Source organism: Suricata suricatta, chromosome 13 (assembly GCF_006229205.1).
Source record: "Suricata suricatta isolate VVHF042 chromosome 13, meerkat_22Aug2017_6uvM2_HiC, whole genome shotgun sequence".
Lineage (NCBI taxonomy): Eukaryota > Metazoa > Chordata > Mammalia > Carnivora > Herpestidae > Suricata > Suricata suricatta.
The window spans coordinates 80,621,386-80,635,657 of record NC_043712.1 but is presented as its reverse complement, the minus strand read 5'-3'; the positions used below and the strand labels follow the sequence as shown (position 1 = coordinate 80,635,657).

Genomic DNA, 14,272 nt, shown 5'->3' with positions numbered 1-14,272 from the left:
AGCTAATCTATTGCTATATGCCAAGAAATCTTAGTATTTTACAGGTGTTTATTTACTGTATACAATATTAACTTATGAGGTAGGCACTATTCTAATTCCTATTTTTCTGATGGAGAAATTGAGGCACACACACACACACAAAAATAGTTTGCCTTAGGCCGTACAACTAGCTAGTGGTGGACCTAGGACTTGAATCCACTGATTCCTGCTCCAGAGAAATCATCATTCTGTGAAATAATATAATAAACCATAGTAAAGGATTAGACCTTACATTTAATGAGTCATTAAGTAAAGTCAGGAAGTCTCTTAGATTTCAATCCATTGATTTGTGGGAACAATTATAATTCATCCTCTTTGGATTACAGTTTGGTGAGTTTTGACCAGTGCAGACCTTGGGTAACCACCACCGCGATCAAGAGTTAGAACAGTTCCAGCACCCCAGAAGTCTCCGATGGCCCTTTGCAGCCACGTCCCTTCTCCACCCTTAGACCCTGGCAACCAGTGATCTGTGTTCTGTCCCTACTGCTCTGCCTTTCCCAGAACTGATCTTACAAAATGGAGTCATGAAATTATCTTTATTTGTCGGGCTTCTTTCAATTCGCATCGTATTACTGAGACTCCTCTCTGTGGCGGGATGTAGGAAGAATACGTTCCATCTTATTGCTGAGTAGCATTCCCTCGTATGGAGTACCAGAGTCTGGTTATCCATTCTCCAACTGTATGTGATCTGCGTGGTTTCTAATTTTTGGTAATCACAAATAAAAGTGCTATAAATATTTTCATATAGATTTATATGTGAACGTACATTTTCGTTTCACTTGGGTAAATACCTAGGAGTGGAATTCGGGTGGTGTAAGTGCATATTTAACTGGGATTTGGGGATAGATAAGGGAAGAAAACTCAGTGATAGAAACAACATTCAGGAGGTATGTAAAACAGCTTCCAGTTTACAGTAACAAGAATAAAATTTCAGGAATGTATATTCAATTGTGATCAATCACATTCAGCACTGGCAAAGATATGGGGGCGGGGGAGGGTTGACGGGGACAGGGCAGGTTCATGCCCAGGTAGTAATGGTGTGAATCAGTGTAGCTTTCCTGGGGAAAAATCTGGCAGCACTTATGAGAATGTGTCATGTACACTGGCTGCATTTCTACCCTCAGAAATACTCACACACGTGCGGAGGGGCAAATGTACAGATGTCTACTGTGGTATTATCATAAATAATATGTGAACATACATAATGTGAAAAATTACATGTGAGTTAATTATACTTGAAAAATGAAGACAAGTGCAATGTCCATCAATAGAGAAAGATTCAATAACTTACAACACGCCTTCGCCCCTGGGGTTCCAGGCAATGAGGGACACACACGTATATATACACATATTTACATACACGCACCTACATATGTGATATTTATGTAAAGCATAAATATCCATGTATATATTTGTGAGGGTGTGAAAAGAAGCTCTGGAAGTCTACAGAGAAATATCCGTGCAGTTCAGAGTGGGTTGAAGAGAAGGGCAGGGGGTGAGTGAGGAGCGAGACAAGACTGCCTTTTACTTAATACACTTGACATTACTTGATTTCTTTCCAAATGAGCATGGATTATTTGACACATAAAATAAGAGATTCAGAGGAGAGCCAATTAATCACTAAGTAACAACTGTCTGGCAACCCCTATTGTGTTCTCTGCCAACTTCCCAAAACACTGCCAGAGACGATGCGGACACAATGGGAGCTCACCAGAATGATCCGATAATACGTGAATCTGGTCAGAATCTCTGTGGATCAGCTGGGCTGGCAGAGGGAGCTCCCATGCCCCGTCTCCCCAGAGCGGCGCTCAAAGGCAGGCACTTGTTGCTTCCTTCCTGGCCGGGCCTGAGCAGTCAGTACCTACACTCGCCAGGAAATGCTCCTTCTTCACCGGAGTGGCTTAGGTGCGGCCCCCCCCCCCCCCCTGCCGGGGTTCCACCTGGTTGCACTCATTTGCACCACCACCACAACCCCGACGTCCTGTGCCCATCTCTTTCCACCGCCATTCAGCAACGATTAAGAAACAGCTCTGAGAAAACAACTGAGCTGGTGATGTATGCAGGGTTGGGAGAAAAAGGGCATCTGAGAACAGTGGACTGGATTCTCCCCACATATAAAATACTAAAGGTGCGCACAGTGGGGCAGAATGATCTCTGGGGAGAGCGTGCACTAGGAACTGAAGCTTCCATGTTCAGAGTATCAGGTTCAGAGTACCAAAGAATCAAACAGTGGGTAGAAAAAGGTGCTTCCTCACTAAATCACCAGTCAAAGCTTCCAAAACAGACGAGTTTCAGAGTTGCACACTTCTACCTAATTTCTGGGAAAGGAACTGGACCTTTACACAAGTGTGCAGAGAACAGGACCATGGGCAATCCCTGTCTCTAGCATGTTGCCACGCACAAAGCAGAAATTGCTTCGTTTTATGGGAAGGAGGAGAGGCAAAAATTTGCATAAAATAAAAATACTGATAATCATTGTTCCTACAGAAGAGATGAAAACAAATGGAGACACATAAGAAAACAGAACAATAATCAAGTGGCTCATGGTCTGGATTAACATTTTAGTCCAAAATTCCTAGTAAATAATATTAGGTTTGTGAATTAAAATTTAAGGGTGACAGCAAAAACAGAAATCACTGGGGAAAATACGAATATAGATTTGATTACATAAATAATTTTGTTTGTTAAAAAATTACGAGTAATTTTGAAAGACAACACGCTGGGTGAGGAATCTGTATAATACGACAGACAAAGGCTTAATATCCCTAACAAACAAACATAATCCTAGAGATAAAGAAGCCCAGACAAATACATTAATAGAGGCGCAGGACACGAATGAAACATGACAAATAGCCAACAAATATATAGAAAAAGCAGGCCCCGTTTCATAATTTAGAAAATGCAAATGAAAGACAGTCTCTTTACAAGTAATTTGGAAATTTATGAAAAGATAGCATCCAATATTCTTAGGATTCATGTATATTTGTTAATAATCTTTCCAATGTATTATTCCCAAATCCTTAAATTTGTGCTTAACCTCTGACACAGAAATTCCTCCTATAGGGATTTATTCTGAATGAAAAAATAATCATAGATTTGCACAGGGATGTTACTACATTGGGGTATAATACTGAAAAAGACTTACTATCAAGACTGAAAAAGCATCATGCTACAAAATAGTATCATGATGTGGTTTAGTTTTTATACAAATACATACATTCATAAATATGACTCAAAGGTTAGGCATCAAATGTTAGTAGTTTTGTGTCTATAGTGAAATCGAGTGATTTTTTTTTTCTCCTTTGGTTTCCCTACAATCTCTAAAATTTCTAAAACGAGTGTTCTGAAAGAGTCCTTTTTTAAGTTTGTGCAAGATTGAGAGAGAAAAAAAAGGATACCCCAATGGGAATTGCCACAAGGAATGAAAAAGTACAGTGTCCCAAGAAGAAAATAAAAACCAAATGTAGTAAAATGGACCTTTCTATTTATTGTTCCTTCTCAGACATTTTTAGAACCCTAATGTCCAGAAAGTATCTCTAATTATAACATTTAAAAGCTTGAGAACAACTTGTTCTGACGTTTTTTATGTCTTACCAACAAAGCATAATCTGACTTGACTGCCTGACAAACTTTGTTTTCCATTCACGTTAGAAATTAGAATACATGATGGATTAGCATCGAACTTTCTCTGAATTACTTTTTACAAGCGATGCTTTCTCTTGCTCAGCTATTGAAAACAGCATGCTTACAGACACGACTCCAAAAAACATCAGCTCAAGCTCAATGGCACACTTCCAGGAGCCGGATAAAACCCAACCCCAACGTCTTTCATCATTTATCCCATTGAACAGTAACTCTTACTAGCGTATAAGAGAGTCAGTGAGGAAAGGAGAATTTCAAACTATGTATGTCTTGGTAAAGGCTCTCTTTTTATTTTTTTTTAATGTTTATTTATTTTTGAGAGAGACAGAGCACAAGTGACGGAGGGGCAGAGAGAGAGGGAGACATAGAATCTGAAGCAGGCTCCAGGCTCTGAGCTGTCCGCACAGAGCCCGACGTGGGGCTCGAACCTGTGAACTGTGAGATCATGACCTGAGCTGAAGTCAGACTTAACTGACTGAGCCACCCAGGCGCCCCATCAGATGGTTTTTACTAATGGGATGTGCCCCCAATCTGCAGATACTCCCTGGCCCGCTCCCCAACACACACACAGGTTGAGGATTTTGGGGTGTTTATATGTTTCTCATGGTGAAAGTAATGTCCCAATCAGACCTATGGACAAAAAGCACAAATAATATTGTAGCACATTTGATTAACTCAGGAGAGAAGGGGGCCCTTTTGGGTAGAAATGTAGCAAGTAACCTATTATGTGGTCAAATATCTAAATGTTATCTTTCAATGTGAGGCCAAGTTTCAATTCATTTATTTTTCTGCCCCTAAGAATTCATCAGAATCGAAACAAAACAAAGAGGCTCTATTCTATATATTTTAAATGTAAATCTCCTTCACGAGGTGAATGACTAAACAAACTTGATAAATCCGTGCGGTGAAATGTTATTTGTCAAAAAGAGAAACAAGCTCTCAAGTCCCAAACAGACATGAAGGAAGAAGGCAAAACTATGGAGTCAGAAGGGGAAGTGGCTGCCAGGGACATGGATTCGGAGGAAAATTTTAGGGCAGTAAAACCACTCTGTACGACACTGTGATGGCAGACACATGACATGGCACATTTGTCCAAACTCGTAGGATGGACAACACAGAAAATAAGCCCTAATGGAACCTACAGACTTAAGTTAATCATAATGTATCACCAGGGTGCCCCGGGGGGCTCGGTCGATTAAATGTCCAACTCGTGATTTTGGCTCAGGTCATGATCTCATGGTTCATGGGTTTGAGCCCCGCGTCAGGCTCCATGCAGACAATGCAGAGCCTGCCTGGGGTTCTCTGTCTCCCTGTCTCTCTACCCCTCGCCAGCTCGGGCATGCAGGCGCTCGCTCTCTCTCGCTCTCTCAAAAGAAACTTTAAACAAATGATGTATCACGATGGGCTCATCAGTTATAACAAATGTACCACACTTAAGTGAGGTCCATCAAAGAAAGATGGAGTCAGGCAGGGGAGACTGCGTACAGAAAAAAGAAATCTGTCCTGGTCTTTACTCTGCAGGTAGGATCTGATTGGCACAGAACTGCGGGAGGGCGCGTCCAGAGGGAGCCAGCAAGGGCCGCGGTGTGGAGGGAGGCCTGAGTTACCTGGAGGAATTGAGGAAGAGGTGCCAGGCCCACACGAAAGGGAGCGGACCTGGGAAGTACGGGAAGTAAACTTCAGTACACACACTGGGGCCGGGTCATTAGAGCCCCTGAAAGGCAGGCACGTGGAGCTGCTATTTTATGCAGTAAACAGTACGGAGCCTGAGCGGGTGTTTGAACAGGGGCAAGAGACAGTCCCTCTGCGTTCATTATTCACGATGTGAGTATTTGCAAATTCGCTTCCTTGCTCAAATGTATTTGCAACGGTCATGTGGGCACATGTGCAACAAACAAAAAACCAAACCGAACGAACACACCAACCCCCTAAGACCCCGAGATGCTGATGATAAGGGGAACATTCATGGGTGGCCTAGGACAACACCCAGTACTTGCTCTTTGGTTTTCCTGGAAACCCCAAACTGCATTTGCAAAATTTGGTTAGAATACAATTTTACAAGCTCACCATACTAGATACATATATACGTCAAGAGAACAGAAAAATGAACTTACTTCTGGTTCACGATTAGCCACTCCCGGACATAGGTCTGAACACAGTCTCGGACGTGAGGGTCCAGTTCGACCCTAATGAGGTGGGAAGTGAAATAAAACCATGTGATTACTGGAGAGATACAAGAAGACAGTCCCTTATCATAACTGAGGAGGGGAGCATGATTTCAAATCGAGTGGGAGCCCCGGAGGCACCCCGACCCATCCATCAAGTGTCTCCCCAGGCAACCCCATTTTCACTTTGGTGAGACAAACATGTTGGCATTTGACGCTTTGTGGGTTGTCTTTATTATAGAGGATCGTGTTAAACTCTACCAATCCCTTAGCGGCATTCCAGCAGCAGAGAGGTAGAACCAGCTTTAATCACGTATGAAACCAGAGAAAGAAGGATAAATACCAATGTCTCACGGGGGTAATTGGGGCATATTTGTGGCTCGAGTGTGACTGTGTTAGGACCTGTGTGTTTCCCTTTGGGAAAGCCATGAGGAAGAAGAGGGGTCTTATCCTTTGGGGAGCTGATGCCGGCCTGGGTCGGGGACTGTTAATGCTCGTCATCCTGCGTCAGAGTGTGTCTTGGGAAAGACTCCCCAAGCTTGAAATCAGACGTCGCCAGCTCCACACGGTACTGGAGCTTTTTGCTGTTTTCCCAAATGCTTTGTTTTTCGAGATAAATGGGTCTAAGGACTACATCCTCAGTACTGACTGCCCAAATCCTAGCCCCGCCCCTTACTAACTGGTTGGGGCCAGTCACCCCACCCTTCTGTGCCTCAGTGTCCTCATCCTAGAGCACTGTTAGCGGAGGAGTGTCTCCTTTAGGGGCGGGATGATTAGGTGAACGTGGAAGTGCTTAGGAAAGTATCAGGCACGTGATAACACATACAGGGTAGTTCACACTTCCGACCTACTTATTATGTACTAGGTACCGATGTAACCAATTTATACATATTAACTCAGTTCATTCTCACCCAGCCCTACAGGGTATGGGCTATGCACCATTTATTCTCATTTTGCAGAAGAAGGGGATGATAAGGATCTTGCTCAGAGTCACCCGGTAGGTGACTTAAACCCAGGCAATCACCTGTGGGGTGCAGGATTCCAGCCACCACACTGTCCGAGCTCCCCGAGGTCTGGGTGCCCCGGTGGGAGCTGCTCTTTACTCTGGGGAGGACAGTGACGCCTCCCTGGGGGTTGATGACAATAGCAGGCTTTGGGGCCATGATTGAAAGAGCAGAGGCTGGTTTTTTTTTTGTTTTTCTAACGTTTTATTTATTGTTGAGACAGAGAGAGACAGAGCATGAGCGGGGAGGGCAGAGAGAGGGAGACACAGAATCTGAAGCAGGCTCCAGGCTCTGAGCAATCAGCACAGAGCCTGATGCGGGGCTTGAACTCATGACTGTGAGATCGTGACCTGAGCCGACGCTGGATGCTCAGCCAACTGAGCCACCCAGGCACCCTGAGCAGAGGCTGTTTAAAAGTCATCACACAGACAGTGTGAGCTACAGATTCTGGCCCCAAGGCAGCATTATACTGAACCACTGAGGCTACGGTAAAAAAAACAACAATAACAAAACTGTCTCTTTCATCACAATTTAAATAATAAAAATCCTCCTATCTCTGAATCTATTTAAGTGTCTCAAACAGGATTTTCCAAGATTCTTACCTTATACGGAAATAATTAAATAATGGGGCACCTGTGGGGCTCAGTCGGTTAAGCGTCTGACTTCGGCTCAGGTCATGATCTCACAGTCCCTGGTTTCAAGCCCCGCATCGGGCTCTGTGCTGATAGCTCAGAGCCTGGAGGCTGTTTCAGATTCTGTGTCTCCCTCTCTCTCTGCCCCTCCCCGGCTCAGTCTTTGTCTCTCTCTGTCTCAAAAATAAACTATAAAATTTTTTTAAATAATTAAATAAGTAGCCATCAATTTCAGACAGAGAAATAATGTGAAATGATTCTTCCTCAAAGGTAAAAAAAAAAGAGAGAGAGAGAGAGAGAGAGAGAGAGACCTTACTTATATTAAAGTCACACCTGAATAAATGGGTTGGCAATGGGGAAAATGTATCCTGGTGTTTGTTTTCTGGGGAGTATTTTTGAAATGTCTGAGCAGAGCACAATGCAAGCTCTCCTGTGTGAATAAGAATGAACTAAACAGGAGAGGAAAGGCTCATGAGAATGTCCCTCTCCGTCTTTAAACTGATAAAAAAATCCAAAACAGAAGCAGAAGATCCCACAGCGGTGAGAGCAGGGCCTGCGTTTCATGATTTCCTTTGGCGGACGTTTTTTGGAAGGATGACAAGGTTGAAAATGTCCAGGAGAGATGGGAGTCTGAATTTTGTTTTTGAAAGCAAATGCAACTAAAAGTTCATCCGAAGCCTCTAAGGAGGCATTGCTTTTTATGCCATGGAAATAACAGGAGTTCCACGTGGGTATAATTTCGCTGCTACCAAGAGCCGACGTCTGCACCCAGACACCCAGAGATGAACCCGTGACAGAGGCTCATGCTCTAACCAGCTATTCACGCCTTCGCTCTCCAGAGCTTTCCCCACTGTCTCCCCACTTGGCAAAACTTTCTTCAAGGCAGGAATTTTGCCCTATCCATCTATTTACGGCTGTGCCCAGCACACAGGGGGGCTCAAGAAACGTGGGTGGAATTTATTTGTGACTTGCTCTGGTCTCTTAAGTGGAAACAATAATGCTTGGGAATCATTCCATGGATTATTATTGAAAAGCTTGACATCTTTACAAATGGGGAAACTGAGGCTCCGTGAGCTCACCTGAGTCGCCCAAAGTCACTGAGCTGACTGACATCCAGGCAGTCCCCTTCACCTCCGCCTTTGCCTCTTCCCGAGCCTTCCATACTGGCCCACTGCTTTCCCCTCACTGGTGTAGTCCCCACACGCCTTTCCCAGGCCTCTGGTCAAACCAAGGTAAAAACGCTCCCAGGCGGGAGTCCCCTGTGGTCGTTCTGCACATCTTAATGGATCCGAGTAACTTTAGTTCTCAGAGAAGTCCAGAATTAAGGCATCTCCCCTCCTCATGCCCCATTACCAATACCAGTCAGGACATCACAACCCCGATTACGTGTAGAAATGGATTTACCCTTCCTCCGGCAAAGAGGGCTGCAGAGTGCGACATTCCTTCGGCGTGAACACCACGTCCAAGTCGTCCTCCGTGAAGTCCCCCAGCTCCTGGGCCAGCTGCACATCCAGGCTGCTCAGGTGTGTCATCAGAAGCCCTTCGAAGTCCACCGGCTCCACCGGGTCATAAAACTGAGGCTAGAGAGAGAGAGACAGAGAGAGAGAGAAAGGAGGTTCCCACCAGGTTTCTAGGAAGAGGGCCCCGGAGACAGCCCTGCCCGGCCTTCCCAGCAGCAAGGGCTCAGCTGTCCTGCGCAGCTCTGCAGGCTGTCGTTGGAGGGGCTGTCAGACACAGAAGCAGAAGCGGCGATACGGGAAGGGAAAGAGACGCGGTGCAGAAAGTCAAGTTCGAACACGGCGAGGCACCCAAATCACACCCCAAGGCGGAATTTTTCTCTGCTTAATTGCATCTTGATGAGGACTCCTGAGGAGATCCAAAATGAGATCACGAGGCTTCACTGATTTTATAATTTCTCCGGCGAAAGGCTCTCTGAGGCCGTGTTTACCCAAATACAGTGAGGTAGCGGATGGAGGCAGTCTTCCAGAAACTCAGGCCAAGTCAACACTCGTTCTGTTTGGGTACTGAGGCACGGTGTTTCCTTGGGCCTGCCTCATCCTATACGTTGGTTCTTGAAGGCATGTCACGCAGAATCACAGCCCTCAGTGAACCAGACTTGGAGGCAGACACTCTCCAAGGCAGCCGTTTCCAGATGCTTCTGGACTGACTTGTGCCGGGCAGGAAGACATTGTCACTGGGCTGCAGTTAAATAAGTAAACTAAGGGCAACTGGCTGAGTTTTCCTAGGCCTAAATGCACTCCCCTTCAAAGGACTAGCTTGTTTGGCTCCTGAATCACATCCTCGCACAGCGGGGGAGGGAGGGGACCCAAGAAATGACAGGAGTAGATGGTGATTCCAAGTAGAACTTTCTACAGTTGATAAAATAAAAAGTTGGCAACGAGTATTTTTCTTGTCTGTGAGGTTCCAAAACAGGAACCGCTGCCTTGAGGAAGTGGAAGAATCAGTCGGGGCTGAGTTCTGGAGTAACGACACTAGCAGCACCGACTGGTGTTCAAAGTGATGTCAGGCCATCTGGAATCATCGGCCAGAGGAGGTGCTGCCCTCAACTCTGTCCCTGGCTCCCGCCATCCACTCCAGGGACCAATAAAACACACACTCTAGATTCCTGACTCGCACTGCACTGCCGGGATGTGAAAGCAAGGCCAGATCCAAAGGAAATGCTAACAAAACCGGTTTTTCACCCCCCTGACACCATACAGCGGATTAGACATGTGAGGGCTCCAAGTTGGAGGGGAGGAACAAAGTGTTCCTGAAGGGGCGAAAGCACATAAAATTCAAAAAGGTCACTGCGGTGTGCCGGGTCTCCTCCCAGCCCTGCCGTCCCAGTGAGGGGGGGAGACGTGCGTGACGCGCTTGGGACAGAGGACAGAGCTAAGAGCCGAGCGCACATGTGCCCTCCTTCTCTGGAGGTGGCTGGCTTACTTGCTGTGGGGACAAGGGGGCCTGCCGAGAAGCAAGAGGATACACACACGTCGGCAGGAGAGAGCAGAGACACCCCAGTCCTACAGGGCTCCCACGTGACGTGACAGAGGGCAGGGACCTGGTTCCAACCAGGGACCTGCAGGTCAGCCAAGGGGAAGACCACAGTCCTTACAGGGTGCCTCTCAAAATGAAGAGCCGGGGCGAGTGGGGGCTCAGGGAGCCAGCGATCGGCCTGTGTGGGAGCTAGGTGGAGACAGAGTTGGCAAAAGGTGATTCCTGATCTCCGCCAGAGGAAATGACAGGCATCATCTCTGCAGACTCGCCTAAGACCAGCCCCAAAGGAGGAGGTGGATTTTCCCACCCCTTACCATCCCCAGGACAGAGAGCTCAGAGTCAGGGACTGAAATGAAGAAAAACATATTTATTGCAACCTTATTATTGGAGAGTGGACACACACTGAACTAATAATTATTAAGCACCTAACTATGTACCAGGAAATTAGCCAGGTCATCATACACATTATGTCATTTAATCCTCACTAAAGTATAGAAGGTATATACTCTTATTAAACAGAGGAGGACACCAGAGGCTAGACCTTTAATAATTTGCCCGTGGTTACACGGGCTGGGAAGTAGGCCCTCTGGAATTCAAACCTTGGCAAGGCTCATGCTCCTCCCCAGAATAGTTGGGTTTTCTCTTGCAGGCGTTTTGGGGAATCTGTACTTCCAGAAATAATTAAAACACAAGGCAACAGTGCATTTGCAAGAGAGTAAAAAACTACATTTCCCGCTGCCCACAAGTTCCGTTCTGTGTTTCCCACAAGACCAGTTGCTCCAAGTAGTAACATAATTAATTAATTAAAATCATAATAAAGGTAAGTTTATTATGAAAATAGCAATCCCTCAAGCCAAGGAGGCACTTTACATATAGAACTTCAAAATTACACTGAAGCACAGTGTGAAGCATTGTCACATGAGCGTTAATAACTAGTGGGTAGAAGCTTCCAGAGAGAAACGGCATTTGTGTGAGATGATCAGAAAGAATAAAAATTCAGGGCCAGACAAAGGATTCGGTTTGTCATGACCCTGAAATCCAGACGATGTAAAAGCTCCTGACAGCAGCCTGTATGGTCTACAAACCAGGGTGTCCAAGCTGGGTGAAAACGAGGGCTCGCTCCCTCCTTCAGCAACGATGTGCTAAGTGTCTGCTGAGTGCAAGTCGCTGGGCCGGGTGCAGGATGTGGAGGACTACAGGTAGCTAATCTCAAGCATCTTTGTATGGATCTCGAGTCAACCATGAGATGGTGGAGCCTGCTACATTCTCACAGATAAAGGAGCTGCCTTTGAAGAGGGGAGCCATGATAAAGACACAGGATCATCGCTGAAGACTAACTGGCAACACGCCAACGGTGATCGATGCACGCAACTGATCATTAAGTCCAACTCTCAAGGTCCGAACATATTTCAGGACCAAACAGAGGGTACACCTCACAGACAAGTTGGCATTTGATAACCAATCTTCCCTCTTCTTCCTACACTGAAACTATCAAAGGAGGAGACTGTTCATTCCTAAGACGATGTAAACTAGTCTCGGTATTCGCAAGTGGGTAGAGACCCCAACTATTAAGAAGGCCTCCAAGGAAGCTGGTCCTCTAGATTCAAATAATCACCAGGCACCAAAAGAGATTTCTGTTTTCTAAACTCTCTGAAGTCTTAATCTCAAGGGTTAGGTTTTATTATAAGATGATCACGACATACACACAAACACATACACTAGGCCAATTTAGTGATATGCAAAGGAAGGAAACAAATATTGAACAGAATTATGGTGGCATTTTATATTTCTCTGGGGGGTAAAGTTTGAGAACAGGGTCAGGGTAGGGGGATGGTTGAAGGTCAGTCCTTAAGGCAAGACTGGGGCCCTCGGGAGTTTAAAAGACAAACATGAAAATTAACTACTTTGTTTTCTCTGCTGTTGAGCTCTACATGTGGCCTTCTGGTCAGTGGAGGCCCAAGACTAGATTAAATGGGATAATCCAAAGGAATACGAAGGTCACCTTGTACCATGGATCACCACATTGTGTCCATCACTTGCTAACATGATAGAAGAAAGAACTCGTAATAATCCAAATAGACTCCCCCCCCCAAACTCTTAAAACAGCAACAAAAACTCTTAAGACTACAAATAATCCTAGATCATGTTTTATCTCTCATGGTGGCCAACTTGGCCAGGCTCAACTACACTTCCCTGAAGTCCCCTCCTGCTATGTTTCCAGTCAGGGCTACAGGGTATTTCTCTTGCCAGAGTTGAAGGACAGGAGAGAGGCTACAAGTATTTTGGAGCGTACATATACCTTCTACCGATACAGTTGAACCTGAATTTAGGTGCTGCTGTCGAAGGGATATTGCTGATGTAATTAAAGTCTCTAGTCAGTTGACTGTAAGTCAATCAAAAGAGAGGTCCCCCCTGGTGTCCTACTCAATCAGGTAGCTGCTGACTTAATCAGTTGACAGCTTTCTCCTGGTTCAGGGACACCAGGCTTCAGCTCCTGCCCATGGAGTTCCAGCTTGCTTGTGATCCTGACTTCCTGACCGCACTGTGGAGTTGCCTAGCCACCACCAGCGGGTAAGCCAATTCTCTACAATCAATTCCTTAGTATCCGTGCATATACATCTCTGCCTGGTTCCACTTCCTGGACTAAACCTGGACTGATACATCTATTTCCGTTCATTCAACAAATAGTCCCTGGGGTCCTACAGTGGTCCAGTACTAAGGTGAGGGGACAAAGTCACTGCCCTTAAGCAATGTGCAATACCTCTGTAGGGAAGACTTTTGCCACCTTTCTTTTTAGCTACTTTTTCCAGAGGCCTCATCAATGGAAGACTAGAAATATGCAAAAAGATTATAAATACCCTAAGAGCTTCAATTATTCACAGTCAGATATTAATTTTTTAATTAAGGGAGTTTGAGCTTTTCCTTGTCCCATAAAACACATCAAAGGCTGGTTCTCCTGACATGAACTAGATCCAATTCGTTCTGAAACTGAAAACTCCTATAGACCAAAACTGTATCTGTTTAACATTAATCTATGTAGCTCTTAGCACCCTGTAGGATGCAAATAGCACACTGATAGCAGATTAAAATGACAGATCTGGAAAATATTTCATAAATAAGGATATTTGAAAAACGAGAGGTCTCAACCGCCGCAATTTCCTACTCGACACATCCCCAAAGGCAAGGGAAATGAAAGCAAAACTGAACTCTTGGGACCTCATCAAGATAAAAAGCTTCTGCACCGCAAAGGAAATAATCAAGAAAACTAATAGGCAACCGACAGAATGGGAAAAGATAGTTGCAAATGAAATATCAGATAAAGGGCTAGTATCCAAAATCTCCAAGGAACTCACCTAACTCCATACCCAAAAAACAAATAACCCAGTGAAGAAATGGGCAGAAGACATAAACAGACACTTCTTCAAAGAGGACATCCAGATGGCCTACAGGCACATGAAACAATGCTCAACATCACTCATCATCAGGGAAACACAAATCAAAACCACACTGAGATACCACCTCACGCCAGTCAGAGTGGCTAAAATGAACAAATCAAGACACTATAGATGCTGGTGAGGGTGTGGAGAGACAGGCACCCTCCTGCACTGTTGGTGGGAATGTAAACTGGTGCAGCCGCTCTGGAAAACAGGGTGGAGGTTCCTCAAAAAACTATCCATAGAACTCCCTTATGACCCAGCAATAGCACTGCTAGGGATTTACCCATGGGATACAGAAGTGCTGATGCATAGGGGCACATGTACCCCAATGTTCATAGTGGCACTTTCTATGATAG

The 14,272-nt window shown here is 45.2% G+C and overlaps 1 protein-coding gene across 3 annotated transcripts in view; it reads right to left on the bottom strand.

The window, feature by feature from the left end:
- The window catches only part of DOCK8 (dedicator of cytokinesis 8), a 212,618-nt gene that overhangs the window by 141,843 nt on the left and 56,503 nt on the right, over window positions 1-14,272 (bottom strand). For all 3 annotated transcript variants that reach the window (XM_029920954.1, XM_029920952.1, XM_029920953.1), the window contains 2 exons: window positions 8,887-9,062; window positions 5,796-5,867 (listed from right to left, as the gene is read on the bottom strand). In XM_029920954.1, the coding sequence (XP_029776814.1) occupies window positions 5,796-5,867; window positions 8,887-9,014 (200 nt within the window). In that variant the 5' untranslated portion in view covers window positions 9,015-9,062. The remainder of the gene's footprint in view (window positions 1-5,795; window positions 5,868-8,886; window positions 9,063-14,272) is intronic.